Source organism: Simochromis diagramma, unplaced genomic scaffold (genome assembly GCF_900408965.1).
Source record: "Simochromis diagramma unplaced genomic scaffold, fSimDia1.1 OVJJ01000612.1, whole genome shotgun sequence".
Taxonomy (NCBI): Eukaryota; Metazoa; Chordata; class Actinopteri; order Cichliformes; family Cichlidae; genus Simochromis; species Simochromis diagramma.
In genome coordinates, this window is record NW_024387419.1 from 88,592 (window position 1) to 109,686 (window position 21,095).

General features: G+C 40.5%; 1 protein-coding gene across 8 annotated transcripts in view; it reads right to left on the reverse strand.

The window, feature by feature from the left end:
• lrch1 (leucine-rich repeats and calponin homology (CH) domain containing 1) overlaps nt 1-21,095 on the reverse strand; it is a 108,094-nt gene that overhangs the window by 28,083 nt on the left and 58,916 nt on the right. For 5 of the 8 annotated variants that reach the window (XR_005693289.1, XM_040012556.1, XM_040012558.1 and 2 more), the window contains exons 5-14: nt 19,486-19,622; nt 18,894-19,024; nt 7,535-7,622; nt 6,495-6,597; nt 4,717-4,826; nt 3,983-4,053; nt 3,559-3,645; nt 3,236-3,310; nt 2,236-2,272; nt 1,393-1,509 (exon numbers count right to left, since the gene is read on the reverse strand). Coding sequence is in view for 7 of the 8 variants with exons in the window: in XM_040012556.1 (XP_039868490.1) it covers nt 1,393-1,509; nt 2,236-2,272; nt 3,236-3,310; nt 3,559-3,645; nt 3,983-4,053; nt 4,717-4,826; nt 6,495-6,597; nt 7,535-7,622; nt 18,894-19,024; nt 19,486-19,622 (956 nt within the window). In the remaining variant the exon portion in view is untranslated. The remainder of the gene's footprint in view (nt 1-1,392; nt 1,510-2,235; nt 2,273-3,235; nt 3,311-3,558; nt 3,646-3,982; nt 4,054-4,716; nt 4,827-6,494; nt 6,598-7,534; nt 7,623-18,893; nt 19,025-19,485; nt 19,623-21,095) is intronic. The other 3 variants (XM_040012554.1, XM_040012557.1, XM_040012553.1) reach the window with 2 other exon arrangements.

Sequence of the window (21,095 nt, forward strand, 5' to 3'; positions counted from 1 at the left end):
CCTGCCTCCTCTGCCTTCAACCATCACTCAACTCATATGGTCAGCAGAAACACAGATACAGCAGACTAGCTTAGTGTCAGTACGAACGCTCCAGAGATGTGTAATTCAACAAAATTGAAGAGGTACATATTCTTTTCCAAAGACTGTTTTATTTTTATTTAAAAAAAAATAAAAAAAAAAAAATCCTACGGTCTTCCATATTTTCACCTGGTAATAACATCTGACCTGAATTTGCATTTCTTATGTGAACAACAGCAGTTTAAAATATATGCAGAACACACTGCAATATATATCTTCTTTGATTTCCATTTGTTCTAAATACAATGCTGCTTACAGCCCTGTACAAAGAGTGATGACCATCAAAGCAGAAACCCACTGCACTCATAGTGTCACAGGTTTGCTATTGTAAACATTAAGTTAGCTAGCTAAACACAAGAAAAAATGTTAACATAATGGAGAAAACAAAGAACAATTAATTGTGACAAAACAGGATAACATTTTAGACAACATCCATAAGTTTTGGTAATGTAAACAGACCTTGCCCAAAACACCCCATGTAACATAAACTTAATGGTACATTCAATTCAGTGTCTTCCATACAGAAACCTATCATTCCTAATCTAATTTGAGGAAATAGGGAATGTTTTACAACAGAAATATATTCAATTTTTCAATTGAATTCAATTTTATTTTTTTATTTGTAACCATTGTCAAATTACAACAACGGCTGCCTCAAGGCACTTTATGGTAAAGACCCTACAATAATAGAAAGAAAAAGGAAAAAGCAATAGAAAGACAAATTCTGGTATTACTGTTTTAAGCATTGGATGTTTTAACCGATGCTTTAGCCCAGAAATAAATAAAGGTAGTACAGATATATAAAAAAACAAAGTTTTGGTGTTAATCCAATAAATAGTAAACATCATAATATACTGTATAGTTCATGAAATTACAAAAATAACCCTGAAACAGTGTTAATTATAAAACAAACAAAACACAGAGACCTCAAGTCACACAGCCACTTCAGCAGATGAATGTTGCACACTAACATGGGAGAGAGAAAACACCAGCCACTTGTTTTTCTACTGTCCACTACAAAGGCTTTCAGTAAACCCACCTTCAGTTTAGCCAGTTAGTAATTTCCCAAGAAAGCCTGCGAGTAACTGGTGAAAGATTGAGACTCGCATGTAGCAACAGAGAAACACGTTCCCTCTCTGTTCACATGTGGATCAGGCTGCTGGATGAAATGCGACACGTGAAAAGCTCAGAGAGGTGTGATCGGCAGCTAACACAGCAAACAGACACACGACCGTTGGATCACTGCGAAGCACGACCGTAGACAGCTCACTCGGAGGACAGAGACTACATCCAGAGGTCTGGTGCTACGTTTACCTTGATCGACATATGCCACTCATACTCCCGGCACGCAAGCTGGGCTTCAAACCTGGCCTTTTCTAGAATCATCTGTCTCTTCTTCTGGAACTCACAGCCACCTTCATCCATGTGCTGCTACAGGACGCATCAAAGGTTTCAGCTGTAAGTATTTTCTGTTACTAGCATACCTACAGGTTTTACTTATCTAGGAACGCACAACACTTTTCCACCTGTTGAGGATAGTCATTAATAAATTTTTTAGATAAGAGAGAGGTGTCTTTGCAAACTGGACCACCTAGTGGTAGTGGATAGGACTTGAAATACTATAAGAAAAGGCCAGAAAAAGGTTTCTTCATTTCTAGTCTCTCTCTCTATATATCCCATATTATACTATAATTATGCCTTCAGTATATTAGGGGGTCTTTAGCCCTCTAAATGACCCTGCATGTTCTGCTTGGATGGCTCAGGGATCATGAAGGAAAAATGAAGGAGAGTTTGAACATTATTTGGCTGCAAGTACCAATTCTTTCCTCTAAAATGTTTATACCAAAATAACATTTTCATCTGTTGAAACTTCCTCTGGTGCTTTTGTCAAAGAGAAGAGCCACCAGGCATTTCCCGAAAGTTCTCATTAATAAAAATCACTGCCACCTGCTGACCCAGAAATCCAACAAAAAGCTCAAAATCCAAGTTTTAGCAGAACTCTTCAGACACAGTGAATGTTGCTATTTTATTATAAATTACTGGCCAACAAACTGGAGTTTGAACCAACCTGGAAGTCCTTCCAGATAAGAAACTAAGAAACATGTATGCCATGTATGTGTGTTAGAGGTAAAGAGCTCTAACGAGCTCATACTGTACCTTTGGTGTTGTGGCGCCGTCATCACTGTCCTGCCCGCTAAGGAGAAAAAAAAAGGAAAATAAGGGCAAGTGATCTACTTTACCATGACCCTACATAAAACAGTGTACAGAATCAGAACTACATTTATCTTCAGGAACGAACATATTGGCCCAAATACAAGAAAAGACATTTATTTTATGTTTTTCAGAATTTAGGTTTAGAAGCATCTTAGGAACAAGATGGCATTGAACTGTCTTCTACAAAGATGCATGATGAATTCTTTGTAATAGCCAATTTTTCAGCCCATTTACAGCAAAGGACTACAGATGAAAAGTAGCCTTTTTTGCTAATTCTGCCATATTAAGATTAATATGTTCACTAATATACACTGTTCCTTTTAAATGAATGAATTCAATTCAAACTCAAAATTGTGAGACAGAATATTTACTTACACAAATTGAGGCTATCGATTGAACGTTAATAAAATGATAGCTGTCACTGACTGTGGGCTGACAGAGAAGATGATACAGAGTAATCAAGTCTGACATACAGGACACACTGATGGATTTTTTGTTGTGTTCATACACCACTCTTCACTCAATCATTATTCATCATTAATCTGTTGCTCTCTTCCACAGCGTGTCTTGGTCCCATCTCCCTCCCCTCACCCAATGGCTCCCCTCCCTGAGCCTGGTTCTGCTGGAGGTTTGCTTCCTGTTTATATCAAAGCCCTTTCTCATAGGGGGTCATCTGTTGTTTGGCGTTTTCTCTGTTTTCTCTGTATTGTCGTAGGATTTCCACCTTATAAAATAAAGCACCTAGAGGCAGCTGTTGTTGTGATTTGGTGCTATATAAATAAAACCGAACTGAATTAAATAGAGGTAGAATGCTTTCGGAGCTAAAAAAAAAAGAAAAAGATTTTTAACACAAAAACATTTCAACCCCTCAGTCCATCAGGCCAAAACCTTTTCCACAGTCATAATACAAGTAGTCGTAAAACGCAGATTCATGGAATCTTACTTGAGTGACTCGTCCACTGTGACCATCTCCACTGGATAGAGCTGGACTCCAGACAAATCTTCCTCTGTGTTCACCCTGATGCACAAAACACAATAGTAATGCCACAGAGTGCTGGCTTACAAATGAGAAAAACAAACTAAAAACAAAAACATGACTTCAGTCAAGTTTAATTCTCTCATAGTTTAAGTAAGTTCAGCAGTGGTAACATAGTGCTGCAGATATGAATTATTACTCAGCAAAGGGAAACAGACTATGGATACTCTTATAGACTCACTGTGGTGTCACTTAGCTCTAACTAACACTCAGCTGTTGGTGTTTTTCACCTGCTGGGGTCCTGCAGCAGTTCCACAGCCTCTTTTAGCTGGTTGATCATGTCGATGTGGAGCTCTGTGCCCCCTGTGACTTTTGACCTGCAGCCACAAAGATAGAAATGAGAGTCATGTATATGTACAGTGTATTTACACGGGTGATGATGGTGCCATATCATAAAATCACAGCTGGTAAAATCCCTCAGAGGATACTTGTAGATTCTAAATTGCCATCAATCAACAGAAAGAAACACAAAAAAAAAAATCACTACTGATTTTGAATGATGCTGCAAAAAGATACTGAATAACCTGTGCTAATAAAAGTAGAAGAAAAATATCTAATTATGACATACAATACAATAATCTACCAATAAATGAGGAGAAACTAAACGTGAGTCATAAAGTGGAAATCGAAACGACACTATGCTCACGAACTTACGTTTGTTGTGTTGACCAGTGAGAGTCTTCTTCTATCCTGAGGGGCTCGTCGAAGTCTGCTGCCGTCCTACCCTGCAAAGACAAGCGTACGCAAATCAGCAACAGCTGCAGAAATCACATGATCCACAGTCCGACTCAGAGACGTTACCACTTTCTCCTCCGTACAATTAGAAAACAGAGTCCTTTTTCTTCATCCATTCCTTCCATTCTTTATGCTTTTCTTGTTTCTTACTCTTTTCTAACAGCAACTCTTTATTCTGCAATTTGACTGTAGAGTACTTTGGTATACAGAGGAGTTCACGGCCAATTCAATGACTAGAAGCAATGTGCAACTGGAGAATAACATCGGCAGAGGTAAAAACTGAGTTTTGATGATGTGAAACCCGTTTGTACTTTTAACTTGGAATAAGCTAAAAAAGGTGGATGAACTCCAATACTAAGTAGAGCTGGCTCTCTTCATGACAATTCAAGCAAAACTTTTAAGTCTAAAAGGAATTTTAATTGAGATTAACATAAAGTGACAGGTTATGCTGCAGGCTCCATTTAAACAAACCGCATGAGCCTAAAACGACAGGCAGCGTAACTAATGCTGGAATAAAGTAACCCAGTGAACATAATAGTTTTACATAACCTCAATCAGAGGGAGGCATTATGCATGAAGTGAACCATTTACTGCATCAATTTTTAACTGAAGCACTCAGAGGTGTGCAGACGCAACACAACACGAGCTCTTGCCTTGATGTAGTTGATGAAGCGAGTGCTGAGAGAAGAGTCTCTGTTCTGGTCTCTCAGGGCTTCCGTAGGGCTCTCCTCAATCAGCTGCACCGAGTCAGAGTTTGGGTCTGCTGAAATGAAGGAAACATGAACTCTCAGTTTTAAGCTGAAGTGTAGGCTGTAGAATTCTGCACCACAGGTTTGATAGAATATGAAAAATATGGGCACAAAAGCACAACTCCCATGAAAGTGAACCCACGAAGGATTATAATTACCTGCATAACCAAAGTTATAAAGGGACTTGTAAACGTCACAGCTCCATCAATTTTAGTCAGTCATGCGTAACGCAGCACAGTTTTTGTCTATGTGTTTATACTCATTCAAACAGATTCACTTTTTAAAAATATCAAAGTTATAATCAATGTGCAAGAAATAAAACACAGATACAAATACAGTCTGATCACAGCTCACCAGTCACAACTAGCTAGACACTAAATGGAGGAAATAAACAGAACTGAAGAATCCTGAAAAAAATTATGGCAAATATTTGGCACCAAGCCCCAAACAGCCAATCAACAGCTGAAACATATTTATGAGTGTCAGCAGGCACACCTCCGTCACATAAACTGGCACAGAACGTGTTCAGTCCTATGGTGGGATGAGCAGATGATTGGATTGAGATGCAGTGAAACTGTGTGCATGCACTACAGAAGTATAAACTGAGGAAAAAGAAAGCTACTTTAATCTTGTTTGGGGACAAAGCCGCCAAACCTTTGAACCACTACTTCAAGTTATGGCTGTCTCTCCTTGCACTTAGACAAGGATTTCAAAAGAACTGTCCAAATATCTGCCCGGAGCCGTTGCCAAGACAGATGTCGAGTGGCAGAATGTGCAGGAGAAGTGATTGGAGGAAAGCAGGTCAGGTGCGTGAGTCAGCCCTTAAGTCAGCTCTTAAAACCTTTGAGAATTCTTTCCCTAATTTTTTGTGTTTGTTTAAATTTCATTCATTTTCTAAACTTTTCACAAGAAAATTGGCGATAAATAATAAAAACCACAGCAGGAGCTTGCTGCTATTTTAAAAACAACACATTTGTCAAATATATAATACGTAAAACATCTTTGTGACGCCAGGATTAAGGATTTGTTTGGAAATATAAATAACCTCTTTTCACTCATCTCAGTTCAGTAAATGTGACCCTCCATCAGCTCTAACCTAATTAAGGCTGATTGAAGTCTATTTAAACTGTGTCTGGGGAGCTGCTGCTGTTCTTTAATAGAGTTCAACAGCCCAGATACTTTTACACACACAGCTGACAGGTTAGAAAAGCAAAACTACTAAACCCTCAGTTTGTACACTGCTGAACCACATCGCATGGCAGGGCTCGTACGGGATCTTCTGACTTGTAGATGGTGCTGAGCCCTGCTTCATGCTGCATGAACAAATCCAGCAGCAGATAAATAATAATAATTGTGCAAGTCTGTTGATTACTTCACTCTTTCCTCTTTTCCATAATCATTGACTGAATCACTCAATGTGCATTCTCTAATTGGTTATGCTTTTTCTCAACGGAGTCAAGTCCAGATGATGTTTATGCTCCCAAAGCACGAGTAAAAAGAGCGCACGTGCACACACTATTCATTCACATGAATCCGGGCTGTCCAGAGAGTTTAACCAGGTGACAATAAATAGCATAATACAGTTTGTCTACCATCGCCACACTCTGTGTGTGTGTGCGTGTGTGTGTGTGTGTGTGTGTGTGTGTGTGTGTGTGTGTGTGTGTGTGTGTGTGTGTGTGTACCTGTCAGAGAGCTGATGTGTTCACTCGAGTCGTCTTTGCTGATTCCCTCCTCTGTGATGTGACTCATTGGCACATTAAGGCTCAGACTGTCTTCATCTGACGGCTGAAACAAGCAATTAAACGGCTTCAGAGCTGAAACAAAACTGTGAGAACCTCAACACAAGAACACAACAACTGATGAGTGTTAAAAGTGTAAATGTTCTCAGTTGTAGTTTATTACTTTTCTCATAGTTTTGGGTCAGGAAAAGCATATCAGTTGCAAATTAGAGTTTATAATTTCAGTTTCGCAGACCTGGAGCTAGCTGCTGCCTTGAACAGCTTTCTATCTCAACAATGACCAAAAAAGTGAATTAGTAACAAAGAAAAAATGTGTTCATTCTAAAATGAAAAGGAGAGCTCTGACTCCCACTGATGCGACGTGACGTCAGTTTACAGAATCCTACAAAACTCCTCTGCACTGCACGGATAAAGACTACGAGAGACAGAAAAACTTTTAGCTTATCAGTTCAAATGAAAAAAGTTGCCCCTAATTACAAGATGAGGCCAAAGTGCCTCCGCTCTAACAGTATTTCATTTCAAGACCAAATCCAGAAGATACTCAATTCTTAATAATACATTTTCACGTCAGAGAATCTCAAAGTCAAATATTCAAATTTTCAGTTATTTGTCATTTATTTCAACTTAAATGTAACAATTCATTTTTTGCCATTTTTCACAATCATTTGCTCACAAGTCCACAAAAGAAATAACAATTTGCAGAAAAAGTGAGTGACGTCTAAACGGGTCCGTCTTTTAATGTCACCGCACTCACTCAGATACACCGACTTACAGAGGAAAAAAAGATGAGCTGGTGTGATTAGAAAATGAGGATTAAAGGAGTAAAGATGAGTGTATTAAGTACATGTCTAACACATATTTGTGCATGGATATATACACACACATAACTATACACCTATATTTGAACATGTTACAGTCATATTGGTACAAATGTACAAAATCCCCCCCCACACAGACACACAGATGCAGAGACACACACACACCTCAGTAGCAGACAGTCTCTTGTCTCCGTTGTCGCTGCCGACTCCTGAGTCACTGTCCTGCTTCTTCTGCTGCTCCATGTCTTCCACACTGCAGACACAAGACACAGGTCACACACCTGACACACACACAGGAGGCAGGTGTGTGTGTGTGTATGCACAGGCGAGACAAAGAGCAAGAGAGCCACAATGACACAGAGAGGGAGATAGAGAGAGAATGCTCCCCCTCCCCTCTCTGCTTCTCATGCTGCGTTCACACTGCTGTGTAAATTCTGATTGGCTGTTTCAATTTAACCTTTAACTGCTGTCATGAAAGTTTCAGGGCATCTACAGGTGTAAGCCGGTTAAACAAAAACTTTTTTTAACGTCACTGCAATCGACATTTAAAAATGAAACCTACAACCGAAATACACAGACCACAGCAAACAAAGTAAAACCTTCATCATCCTCACTTCCATCACTGTACTGCATGTCTGCACGTACCCTCTCCCAGGCCTGAAGTATTCTTCAGGAATTTATTTAGTATTTTTATGCATCTTCTCAGCATTCTTTAACTTTACACATGTAAAGACAGCCGAATGTGTAATGAGGAGAAATTCTTGAGGTGACAGGACTAAAGAGAGACCCATCTGAACCACCAGTAGTACGGCTCAGCCTGCTATGTAGACACCCCTATGGCATCAGTTTGAAAATCCTACATTACCTTCTTCTCGAGTTATCGCATTCACAAGATTTTCAGAAAACTTGAACTTTGACCTTTCACTTTAGGTTCATGTCACAGAGGTTCAGAGTAGTCTGAGATGATTTGTAAACGTGCCTGTGTTATTGATTTCAAGCTCATGCTGGAGTTATCGGGTTCACAAGATTTCAATGAAACTTGAACTTTGCAATTCAAACGTGTTCAAGATTTTTTTTGTAGACACACCTATGGTATCAATCTGAAGCTCCTACACTGCCTCATTCTCAAGTTATCTCATTCTCAAATTTAGGTTAGGTTTTCACTCTGCCCGCCCAGCCTGCCCGGTGGAGTGACAAGAATACTCCATCAGCCTTTTACAGCTGAGGGGTAAAAACTTATGTACAAAGTTTCTGAACCTTAGGACGCAAAATTTAATTTAGGACCTTAAACAATCCAATGTCACATGTTTTTCACTGCCAAGCTTTCTATTAAGCCCCATGGATGGCATGAAGTTCCTATACTTAATCCTTCATTGATTTAAAGTCATAGCTTCCTTAATGTTTTATATTACTTAGACAGTTAAGTGATTTTTTTCTGGCCTATGAATAGAACGACTTGATGCGATCAGACAGAGGAAGCCTAAAATAATATTAAACAATAAATAAGCTCATTGAGTGGTTAATATGATAGTTAAAATAATAATAATAATAATAATAATAATAAAGTGTAAGCCTTCAAATAGAGTTTAAATCAACTTTTTCTGTATGACTTTTCTTAAACAAACTGACCTGTCATACTCTGTATAATCTTTAAATCTAAAGCATTATTAAACAAATTCTATTATGTTTATTATTTATTCATAATAGAACAAATAAAATATATTTGTTCTATTGTGATAAAACATCCCTATTTGATCAAGGGAAGATCTGAAAAAAGGTTTTAAAAATCAGTGTTTTAGAAAACACACAGGAGTCAAATACAAGGGCATCTGGGGAACTTTAATTGGCCGTGTGAACACTGGCCTGTGGCAGTCTCCAAGCAACTGAACAATAATGAGGCGCTGGAATTGCTCACACACACACACACACACACACACACACACACACACACACACACACACACACACACACACACACACGCGCACGCGCACACACAGCATTTTCTAATAACCCTTCTGTGAGCAACAGTGTCGCTCCTCTCATCTCATCTCCTTGATCATGATTCTACAAGTGCAGTTGCTTCATAATAGCCCACACAGGTCACTTTAAGTCTGAGACAAATGAGGGTTCATCCATCTCTCTGTGACCTCTGACCCCCTGACATCCTCATCATGTCACTAAAAGACTAAAAATCGTGTAATAGCCAAAAAAATATGCCACCATATACAAATGCTGTGAGCAGATCTGGAACTTGGACTGGGTTGTTTTACTTTGGCGGGGCACTCTTTCTTCATTTGGTAAACCGTAAACGGAGCCATGCTGGGTTTCATTTTTATCTAGCTCTGTTTAAGGTCATCGTATTAATGGGGTTTTAAAAATAGCATCACTCTGTTCTCAGCTTCCTCTGGAGTGAGACGGCAAACGACTGCACCTCACAGAAGCGTACTAATTTATTATCCACAGCCTTTTTTTGAGTAAAAGTGGCATTGCATGTTTATGAAAAACAAAGCTGAGAAACAACAAATTCAGAGTGATGGCTTGTAATAATGTTTCAGTGAAAGACGAAAAAAGAATCGGAAGCATTTGAGGATCACAGAAGACGACTAAGAAGAAATCATAGAGCAGGAATAGAAGACTTCTGTTAAAATAAATATGAAGTTGAACTTTAGCATATCTGTCTTTCAGAATCATAGCTTGTCAAAGTCAGGGATTGGTCTAATTTCAGTAACCCTGCATGGAAAACACAGCCAATCAAAAACGGCTTGTCTACCAATTCAAAGATTGGTGGTTCCGCTCGGCACTCCTCCAGTCTGCATGCCAAAGTATCCTCGAGCAGGATACTGAACCCTGAGTTGCCCCTGATGCATCTATCAGTGTGAGATAAAAGTGCTTGTATGAATGTGTGTGAGAATGGGTGAGGCTGTAGCATAAAGCACTTTTGAGTGCTCAGTTAGAATGGAAACCACTATAAGTACCAGTTCATTTCCCATAAAATCAGTGACGTCACCAACTGTGTATTGAATCTAAATGCAGGCGGTGCTGTTTGCTGGTATTAATTGAAAATATATGGAGCCAAAAACTGACATATTAACATATAAACCAATAAGCAACTTACTGGGTTTGGGGGGGGGGGGGGGGGTTAACATATTCCCGCACTATAAGGCACACTTAAAAACCTTTAATTTTCTCAAAAATCGACAGTGCTTACTCGACAGTGGTTGTGCTTACTGACCTCGAACTGCTTTTATGTGGTACACAGCGCTCAAAGATCTGCCAAAAAATGTTTTAGTATTACTTTGGTAAGCTATGAAGGCGCACCGCTTGATGAATTGTCGGAGCATTATGGCTACCGTAGTCAGGAGCCTTGCGGAGTAATCTGGGTCCTAAACTCCGTCTACTTCAGGTCCCAAAGTTAAATGAACACTGCAGCATCACTGAGAGTTAAAAACTAAATTCTAAATTCTTTCATCTTTAATAAAATGATCAGTGTTGCTGTTTTACCAGGTGTAACAATTAAGTTAAAACATCCAGGCATCCATGAAAATAGAAGTTATTAAATTTAACGGAGTTAAAAGTTAGCAGGAAGTTAGTTCGCTAGTTTCCACCTAAGCATGATATAGCATGTTCTGACTGAGAGATTTCTGAAAAAATTAAAACGTACAGCTCTGCTATCACTTCCAACATAAATGAAGACAGAAAACTAAACAGCAGTGACTTTTGTAGGGTTACTGAAGTTGGGCTAGCTGGTATATAATGTGCTACGTGATTGCTAGCGACACAGCTATGTTAGTATAACATAAACACAGTGAAGCTGGAGGATGAACACTAACATTTTTCCACTCGATAAAAGTTAACGTGAGGGTTCCTGATGGTTAGGGACAAAAGCAATCACATGGCAGGATGATACAAACGGACCAAACTTCAGTCAGGAGAACAACTGAGAAAATCCATCCACAATACCAGATTAGTCATTAATACACTGCAACATCATGGGAAAAGAGCAGCAGAGAGAATTCAACATTAATGAATCAATGCAAGAAGAATGAGTGGAGTAAAGTTAGACTTATCTGACTGTTTTGTTTTGCTTATAATCTGGTGCGCCTTATATACGGTCCGAAATATACGGTAGTTATTTCTGGAGTGGCCACTTTAGGTGGTTCCAAAACCAAATTAATTCCCATAGACAGACAAGTCAGAATCCTCAACTTGATGGCATTAAAGAGTTTACAGCTTTTCCCAACGTCTTTACAGCAGAAATAAAATGGGGGGAAAAATCTGCCAAACAGCAAAGCATGACAGCTGCAACAAATGATGAGCTTAAAACCAATCTGAAAATTACTAACCGTCAGAGAAAGAGAAAGTAGACCTGTTGCGGTGCTGTAGTTTGTCAGTCTGGTTTCTGTTCTGGCGTTTTATATGTATGGACTCTATATCCACACAATATCAGCGCTCCCTCTAGGTCACCCCTTCATACCCTGGATGTTGCTGATGCTTTTATCTTGTGTGTCATGTGGAGTTTATTTAATCAAAGAAATCAAGAAGACAAGTGACAAAAGCATGAACAAGAATGAAAGCTAAAGGAAAACCTGATTTACATGTAAGTGTAGAGTCTGTGTGAACTACAGGAGAACAGAAACTGTTTTTCCTGCCCACATCCTGGGAGAGTTTCATGTGGGCAGGAAAAACAACTCAGCTGAAGCTGAGTGTTGAAGGACCTGAAGAGGCAGAATTTTTATTTCCTATGTATTTCTGTTTTTACTGTACTTCCCTCCAACCCTCACCAGTTGCCCACCAGCTTTTTAAATATTTTATTCTTTATTCCTTTGCTTTTTGACATTACATCGCTTGGGTTAGACAAACTAGAAGTCCTTAATCCTAAAGCCTTTGGTAATCCCCCGACTTTGGATTGGAGGATGGATGAAATGACATAAATTCATTCTATACTGTACTCTGTAGATGTGAGTACTGTTCCAGTTTCATAATACAGTTTTACCTCAGACACACAGCTAGATTCCGGGTCAATCGACTGTCTGACATGATTTCTCTGCCTCCTCAGATGTTGTTCCCTACTCTGCCAACAAGAGTTCAAACTGTGCCACCAACATCCTAAAATATGTATGAAAGCGGTCATGACAAAACTTCAAGTGCTGGATCAAACCATGAAATTCTCCTTGCTGCTGCTGCCCCATGAGAACCGGATGAATCCAGAATCTCTGTTTCTTCCTTTTCTTGTTTAGAAACATCAGGACCAGCTCATCATCGCTTGATGTCAACTTCAATTTTTCCACATTGCATTTTTTCAAAAGATGAATTTTCTCACAAAGAAACAACGCTTTCACTGTGTACAGGGTGGGCCATTTATATGGATACACCGTAATAACATGGGAATGGTTGGTGATATTAAAGTCCTGTTTGTGGCACATTAGTATATGTGAGGGGGCAAACTCCTCAAGATGGGTGGTGACCATGGTGGCCATTTAGAAGTCGGCCATCTTGGATACAACTTTTGTTTTTTCAATAGGAAGAGGGCCATGTGGCACATCAAACTTATTGGTAATGTCACAAGAAAAACAATGGTGTGCTTGGTTTCAACGTAACTTTATTCTTTCATGAGTTATTTACAAGTTTCTCTTTGTTCACAGCCATTGACATGTCGAAGAGGTTAACACGTGAGGAGCGGATCGAAATTGTGTTGATATCTGGTGAACACAGTACCCGAGTCATTGCAGCAGATTTCAATGCAAGACACCCTACGAGACCACCCATCTCCCATGCTACAGTCAGCAAACTGCTTGCTAAGTTTCGTGAAACTGGTTCAGTGTTGGATTTGCCAAAATGTGGACGCAAGAAAACTGTCACTAATGAAGAAACATCAGTGGCTGTCCTAGCTTCAATCAGCAAGAGCCCACAGCGTAGCGCTCGCTGCATGTCACTGGAGAGAGGCATTAGTCGAACATCCCTTCGGCGGATATTAGCTACTCACAAATGGCACCCTTACAAACTCCAGCTACTGCAGCATCTCAACGAGGATGACCCTCAGTTCACGCAGAAGATTTTGTTCAGTGATGAGGCAAACTTTTATGTGAATGGTGAAGTTAACAAACAAAACCACCGCTACTGGTCTGACACTAACCCACATTGGATGGATCCCTCCAAGACTGTTGGAACAACAAAAGTGATGGTTTGGTGTGGTATATGGGGTACAACGATAGTGGGTCCATTCTTCATCAATGGAAACCTCAAGGCCACTGGATATTTGAAACTGCTACATGATGATGTGTTTCCCTCTTTATGCACTGAAGCTGGCACGTTCCCTGAGTTTTTCCAGCAAGATGGTGCACCACCACATTATGGGTGCCAGGTCCGAGCATTCCTAGATGAACAGTTTCCTGGAAAGTGGATTGGTCGTCGTGGGCCAGTTGAATGGCCCCCAAGGTCTCCCGATCTGACCCCCTTAGACTTTTATCTTTGGGGTCATCTGAAGGCAATTGTCTATGGTGTGAAGATACGAGATGTGCAGCACCTGAAACTACGGATACTGGATTCCTGTGCTGGCATTTCTACTGCGGTGTTGCTATCAGTGTGTGAAGAGTGGGAGAAGAGGGTTGCATTGACAATCCAACACAATGGGCAGCACATTGAACACATCTTATAAGTGATCAGAAACTTGTAAATAACTCATGAAAGAATAAAGTTACATTGAAACCAAGCACACCATTGTTTTTCTTGTGACATTACCAATAAGTTTGATGTGTCACATGGCCCTCTTCCTATTGAAAAAACAAAAGTTGTATCCAAGATGGCCGACTTCTAAATGGCCACCATGGTCACCACCCATCTTGAGGAGTTTACCCCCTCACATATACTAATGTGCCACAAACAGGACTTTAATATCACCAACCATTCCCATGTTATTACGGTGTATCCATATAAATGGCCCACCCTGTATATAAGTTCGAAACTGTGTGTAAAGGCCTTAACGCTAATTTGCGTAACCAGGCAAAACTGTCCGCTGCCAGAGGCCTGGGAGCTTGAGGGTCCAGTATCTTTGGTGTTCCTAGGACTGCACTCTTCTGGACAGAGATCTCAGATGTTGTTCCTGGGACCTGCTGGAGCCACTCGCCTAGCTTGGGAGTCACCGCACCTAGTGCTATGATTACCACTGGGACCACCGTTACCTTCATCCTCCACATCTTCTACAGCTATCACTACAGCTGTCTTCCTCTGCTTGTTAGCCATTACCATTTTGCCCTTCTGTATCTGCAAGTCCCACAGGATCTTAGCTTGGTCATTTTTTGACCACCCTAGGGAGCGTCTCCCATTTTGACCTCGAGATCTCCAGGCCAGCATAGTATACAGATGTTTCTGTATACTATGCTGGCCACTTGGTTATGGCGTTCTATGTACAGTGGGGCAAAAAAGTATTTAGTCAGCCACCGATTGTGCAAGTTCCCCCACCTAAAATGATGACAGAGGTCAGTAATTTGCACCAGAGGTACACTTCAACTGTGAGAGACAGAATGTGAAAAAAAAATCCATGAATCCACATGGTAGGATTTGTAAAGAATTTATTCGTAAATCAGGGTGGAAAATAAGTATTTGGTCAATAACAAAAATACAACTCAATACTTTGTAACATAACCTTTGTTGGCAATAACAGAGGTCAAACGTTTACTATAGGTTTTTACCAGGTTTGCACACACAGTAGCTGGTATTTTGGCCCATTCCTCCATGCAGATCTTCTCGAGAGCAGTGATGTTTTGGGGCTGTCGCCGAGCAACACGGACTTTCAACTCCCGCCACAGATTTTCTATGGGGTTGAGGTCTGGAGACTGGCTAGGCCACTCCAGGACTTTCAAATGCTTCTTACGGAGCCACTCCTTTGTTGCCCGGGCGGTGTGTTTTGGATCATTGTCATGTTGGAAGACCCAGCCTCGTTTCATCTTCAAAGTTCTCACTGATGGAAGGAGGTTTTGGCTCAAAATCTCACGATACATGGCCCCATTCATTCTGTCCTTAACACGGATCAGTCGTCCTGTCCCCTTGGCAGAAAAACAGCCCCATAGCATGATGTTTCCACCCCCATGCTTCACAGTAGGTATGGTGTTCTTGGGATGCAACTCAGTATTCTTCTTCCTCCAAACACGACGAGTTGAGTTTATACCAAAAAGTTCTACTTTGGTTTCATCTGACCACATGACATTCTCCCAATCCTCTGCTGTATCATCCATGTGCTCTCTGGCAAACTTCAGACGGGCCTGGACATGCACTGGCTTCAGCAGCGGAACACGTCTGGCACTGCGGGATTTGATTCCCTGCCGTTGTAGTGTGTTACTGATGGTGACCTTTGTTACTTTGGTCCCAGCTCTCTGCGGGTCATTCACCAGGTCCCCCCGTGTGGTTCTGGGATCTTTGCTCACCGTTCTCATGATCATTTTGACCCCACGGGATGAGATCTTGCGTGGAGCCCCAGATCGAGGGAGATTATCAGTGGTCTTGTATGTCTTCCATTTTCTGATGATTGCTCCCACAGTTGATTTTTTCACACCAAGCTGCTTGCCTATTGTAGATTCACTCTTCCCAGTCTGGTGCAGGTCTACAATACTTTTCCTGGTGTCCTTCGAAAGCTCTTTGGTCTTGGCCATGGCGGAGTTTGGAGTCTGACTGTTTGAGGCTGTGGACAGGTGTCTTTTATACAGATGATGAGTTCAAACAGGTGCCATTCATACAGGTAACGAGTGGGGGACAGAAAAGCTTCTTACAGAAGACGTTACAGGTCTGTGAGAGCCAGAGAATTTCCTTGTTTGAGGTGACCAAATACTTATTTTCCACCCTAATTTACGAATAAATTCTTTACAAATCCTACCATGTGAATTCATGGATTTTTTTTTTCACATTCTGTCTCTCACAGTTGAAGTGTACCTCTGGTGCTAATTACTGACCTCTGTCATCATTTTAAGTGGGGGAACTTGCACAATCGGTGGCTGACTAAATACTTTTTTGCCCCACTGTATGTTCTGCCTGATAGCATGTTGCAACCTGCTGTTATGTGCTGGATTGTCTCAGGGGCATCTTTACACAGCCTGCACCTGGGGTCTTACCTGGTGTGATATGGATCTTGTGCTCAGAGCTTGTTCCTGTGCTGCCATGAGTATTAGTGGCACTGTGTGGCTGTTTATAGGTGGCCAGCACTGCAGGGGTTGTTTGTTTGTTAGTTTGTATTCCTACCATTGTTTCATCTGTCAATTTCTTTCTTTTTACATTGCTTCCTGTTTGTATTGTTATTCACTCTCTCTGTTTAGCTCGCTTCTTTTTCTTTTCTTTGTATCACTTTGTGCAGTCCATCAACCCATTTCTCTGACTGCTTCAACAAGTCTTTCTTTTGTCCCTGAGATATGTGCAGTCTTTTTTTTGTATGTCCTTACTAGGTGTCATCATTCAAGGATTGTAGTCTTTCATTCCTTTGTCTACTTAAATGTTTTCTTCCTGTATTCACTCCCCATTCCTTTATTCATCAGTCACAGAGAACATCTCACACACCGGTGATGCGATTTTGGACAAACCTTTCAGTATGATGGCAGTCTGTCACTGCTACCCAGCTGGGAGCCGGAGAAAGGATCAGTTTCAGCTGACTAATGGAGGATTTGGCTATAGGCTGAGAAACTGAGCAAGCTCAGATCACAGACAGTTTCTGTCTACGTGTAATGTTGTTAAAACCATTCAAAATAATGGCCCTGGGGTGATGTAATGTGCTTCTGGCAACTATCTTGGCAGTCCAAAGCTTAAAATAACTTACAGCATTCATAAATAACCTGAAAGTCACAAAAATTTGAAACAAATGTCTCAAATGTTTTCTCTGTTTGCTAGTTTTCTCATATGTCCTAAACTTTTCTAGAAACAAATGATGGAGTGGGATGTGGATGTATCCTGCACACTAATACTCAATAAAAATGAGTATTTCCAGGACTGGGAATACAGTTCAGATGTGAACCAAAAAACAGAAAAAGCTTCAAAAGTTCATGATTTTACGACTGAGTCAAATTATAGCTTTTTCTTGCTGCTGTTACACCCAAATTTCCCCTGAGGGACAATTAAAAGATCATTCTATTCCATTATGCCATGTCAGTAGTTATATATAGTATACTTTCTCTTTGTCAGGTTAACAAAACTGAAAGAAACCTTTGTTCAGGTTAAAGGTACAGTCAGTCATTTCTTTGAGGCCACTTAATAAAACAAATGTTGTAATCATAAATATAAATTAGTGTGTAATTATTTCTTAGGACAAAATGATGCATTCTCATAAACTTAGTACATCAAAGGAGAAGAGAACTCGTAGACAAATTTTATTTTGTGTCAGCACATTCAGACTCAAGATATAGTCCATCCTCTCCTTCCTAACCTTAAAGCTAAGAACAAGCTGGCTACACAACAATCGCTTTAAGCTAACATCACACCTACTAATGCCAGAGTCAAGTGTCCAAGAAATAACACTTTCCGTCTGATAAACAGTTTTTATATTCTCACATCGTACAAGAGTTTATTCGCTAAGCCTCGGAGTCCAACAATGTTAGCCTCACTTCAATGAAATTTTCACCAACACCATGCAACGCATACTGACAGAAAAGTTCAGGATATCCTCAAAAACTCACACCAATATCACTGTGATCACAGAGAAGTGAGCTTTACTGACTCATCAGACCCCTTTCACAAAGTTTTACAGTCTCCTGCATAGTAAATAGAAGCGGATACTTCTCACGCAGCATTGACAGCTGAGGTAAACTGCAGACTGAGCCTAACCAGATTTTTTTTGAGGTGACTCAAGGACAAAAAAATAAGCTAAACCCTGCAAATATTTAGTGGACACATATCACTTTTTATTTATTTTTAAATGTATTTCTTTTTTTTTTGATTTATTGTTACATGTTGCTATTATTCAAATATTAGAAAATATAAAAATGTCTTTTTTACACAATTGGTAGCAGACACATGCTGGCCAGCCGTGGCCACTATGGCTCTTTTGCTGACTAAAGCACGTTTGTCCTGCAGCAGCCACTGTAGCTCGGATTATACACTTTGGGAGGGGGAAGAAAACAATTAAGTCGCTGAATTCTTGCAGGTTACATCCCATGCTAATTTTGAAACCCATCATTTAGCTTTGAAACTAAAAAACAATCACCAGCTGCAGTATCATCATGCTACTTAGACAAGAAGCCAAACAGATGCAGTTCTATCACTGTGTCTGGTTTTAGGTACTGGAACCATGAGGCAACACTGCCATCACAAGTCAACATAGACTCAACATCTTGCTCTGTTATTTTCACCCAGAATACCATTAATGAAAAAAACAACAAAAATTGCATTGCTACATAACCGCTAGCAATCCTATTCACTTTAATGATAAAGAATTGACATTTCGACACCAGAACGTTGTCAAAGACGTACAGTCTAACTGCACTACAAGAGCAGACGCTGATAATGAAGAGAAGATAATCCCCCCCAGCTGTGTGATACCACGGTAACTGACCTGCCAGTGGTGGGCCTTGATAAGTTGATTCGCCCCATGACAGGCAGGTAGAGAGAGTCAGGCATCTTCTCGCTGCGACACGCCTCAATGCTCAGATACTTGAATATGTGAACTTTGCCCTTTATACAGATCTGAATAATGGGAGGAAAAAGGACTCAAATCAGCATCAAGTAAAAATCCAGCTTTGCTTTGTTTTCTACATCATTTCAGCCTTTATTCACAAAGACTGCTGAGTCACTTGTGTCTTTTTTTAGCTCTTGCAGCTGCTCGTGCTTAACATTTCCAAAAGCAGGTACATAGCTTTATACTACCTATTGCAATACTGCTGCTATGCTGCTATGATCATGGTGATTGCTGTAATGGCCAGATAATAGCCCTGTGCAGGAACATTAAGCTGAAATGATACATTTAAAAATATAAATTTATTATGAATGTCTGTTTCTTATATTAGGATGGTATCTAAAAAAAATAAAGTAGGTTTAATTTTCAGAGATGTGCACCAAGAATTTATGTCGAATCATGACTCAGACACAAAGAATAGTGGAAGATATAAAGTACATTAAGACAAAAGTGTGTGTGTTTGTCTATGTACCTGTGCGGGTGGACTCTGCAGTGGATTGTTTTCTAACTGGAGAGTCTGCAGCTGTTTCATCTTCCTGTAACACACTGGGATGGTGGACACTTTGTTACAGGAGAAATCAAACTTCACCAGAGGAAGATCAGCCAAGTCTGTAGGAAGACACAAACGCACAAACATCAGGCAAACAGCTCTGGTTATCTGCTCCTTCAGAGCAAGCAGATTTGTTTTGATCTGGCTTATGTGATATACAATGCAGCACATAAGGGGATTATATCTCAGCAGAAAACTTCAGGGTTATCTTTTTTTTTTTACCCAAACCATGTTTGTTTTCCTTTTACTTTCTGCCCAACAATAACTCGAATGGAGACGCCCAGAAGGTTTAAAGTCTGACCCTTTTGGTTGATTTTTGCAGAGGACAACACTCAAAATTTGAGACTGTACCGTTGGACCCAAGAAACATACGCTGGAGCGAATATGATGACAGCAGAACTTTTATTTAATACTGTGGTTTGTTTACTGGGACACAGACACTCCCGCTCTCTCTCTGCTGTCAAGTCCGCTTCTCCCCTCCGACTGTCACTGCCAACATATAAAGAGACACAATCACTGTCAGATCCCAGCACACCTGTTCACCCCGCCCCTGCGCCGCCCCGGGAGCTCACTGCGTCACCCCTCCTCTGCAGCTGGCCAGAGACCACACCCACGCCACAGAGACAAACTGCACCTTTGAAATGCCAGCAAACTAATGGATTTAATCTTCCCGGGACTTTACCCCTGCTGTGAAAATGCTAATCACAATGTGCTGGATGAACTTTCACTCCCCGGAAAGTTCCAGAACATTAGTTTTTTCGGGGGAAATTAATGTTCCTGGAACAGCGAGTGGAAAATCACTTTTGGAGAACTTAGGCGTGTCTCAGTGTCTTCTGTTTTCATGTAATCCAGACTGACTCCATGGTGGTGAGATCTGTGGAGGTCGGATGATCTCTGCCAGAACACTTTGTTCTGTTCTTGCGTCTGAAGATAGCTCTTTGTGAATTTTCTTGCTGCAGAATTATTTTTAGACGGCTTAGCCCTCTCTCTGATGGCACCGATGAGAAAGATTGCATCAACCTGCAACCTTAACCAGGCTGAAATGAGTGAATTCTTGTTATTTTGAACCAGGAATTCTTAAAATAGATGCTAAAGAACAACATATTTGGGCAGGAATATTGAAAAAGTGGCATTTATTAAATATGAAATGGTCAGAGCAAGATGCCCACTCTTCTGCATCAGCTGCATAGACCATACCACCTGCCCAGTCAGGTGTGGGACATGGGAAAACATGCATTATCTAGTTTCTGCTGACATGCACACGCTTCAGTGATTTGCATAGAATTACAGATATTCAGGTGTTTTCCATAACACTACACTAAGAGGCTTCAGCACACACACAACCTGATTTTAAAATAGACCGATACCAGCAGTTTGTTTAGTGACAGTGGAAACCCCCCCTGCTGCTGATTTAGTTGATCTCAAGTAGACTACACACACTTACACTTTCACATGGGTAAAACCACCAACATGTTTCCCACCAGATAACACAATGCAGCTCTTGTTGTTATTTTCAGACTAGGTTTGTAATT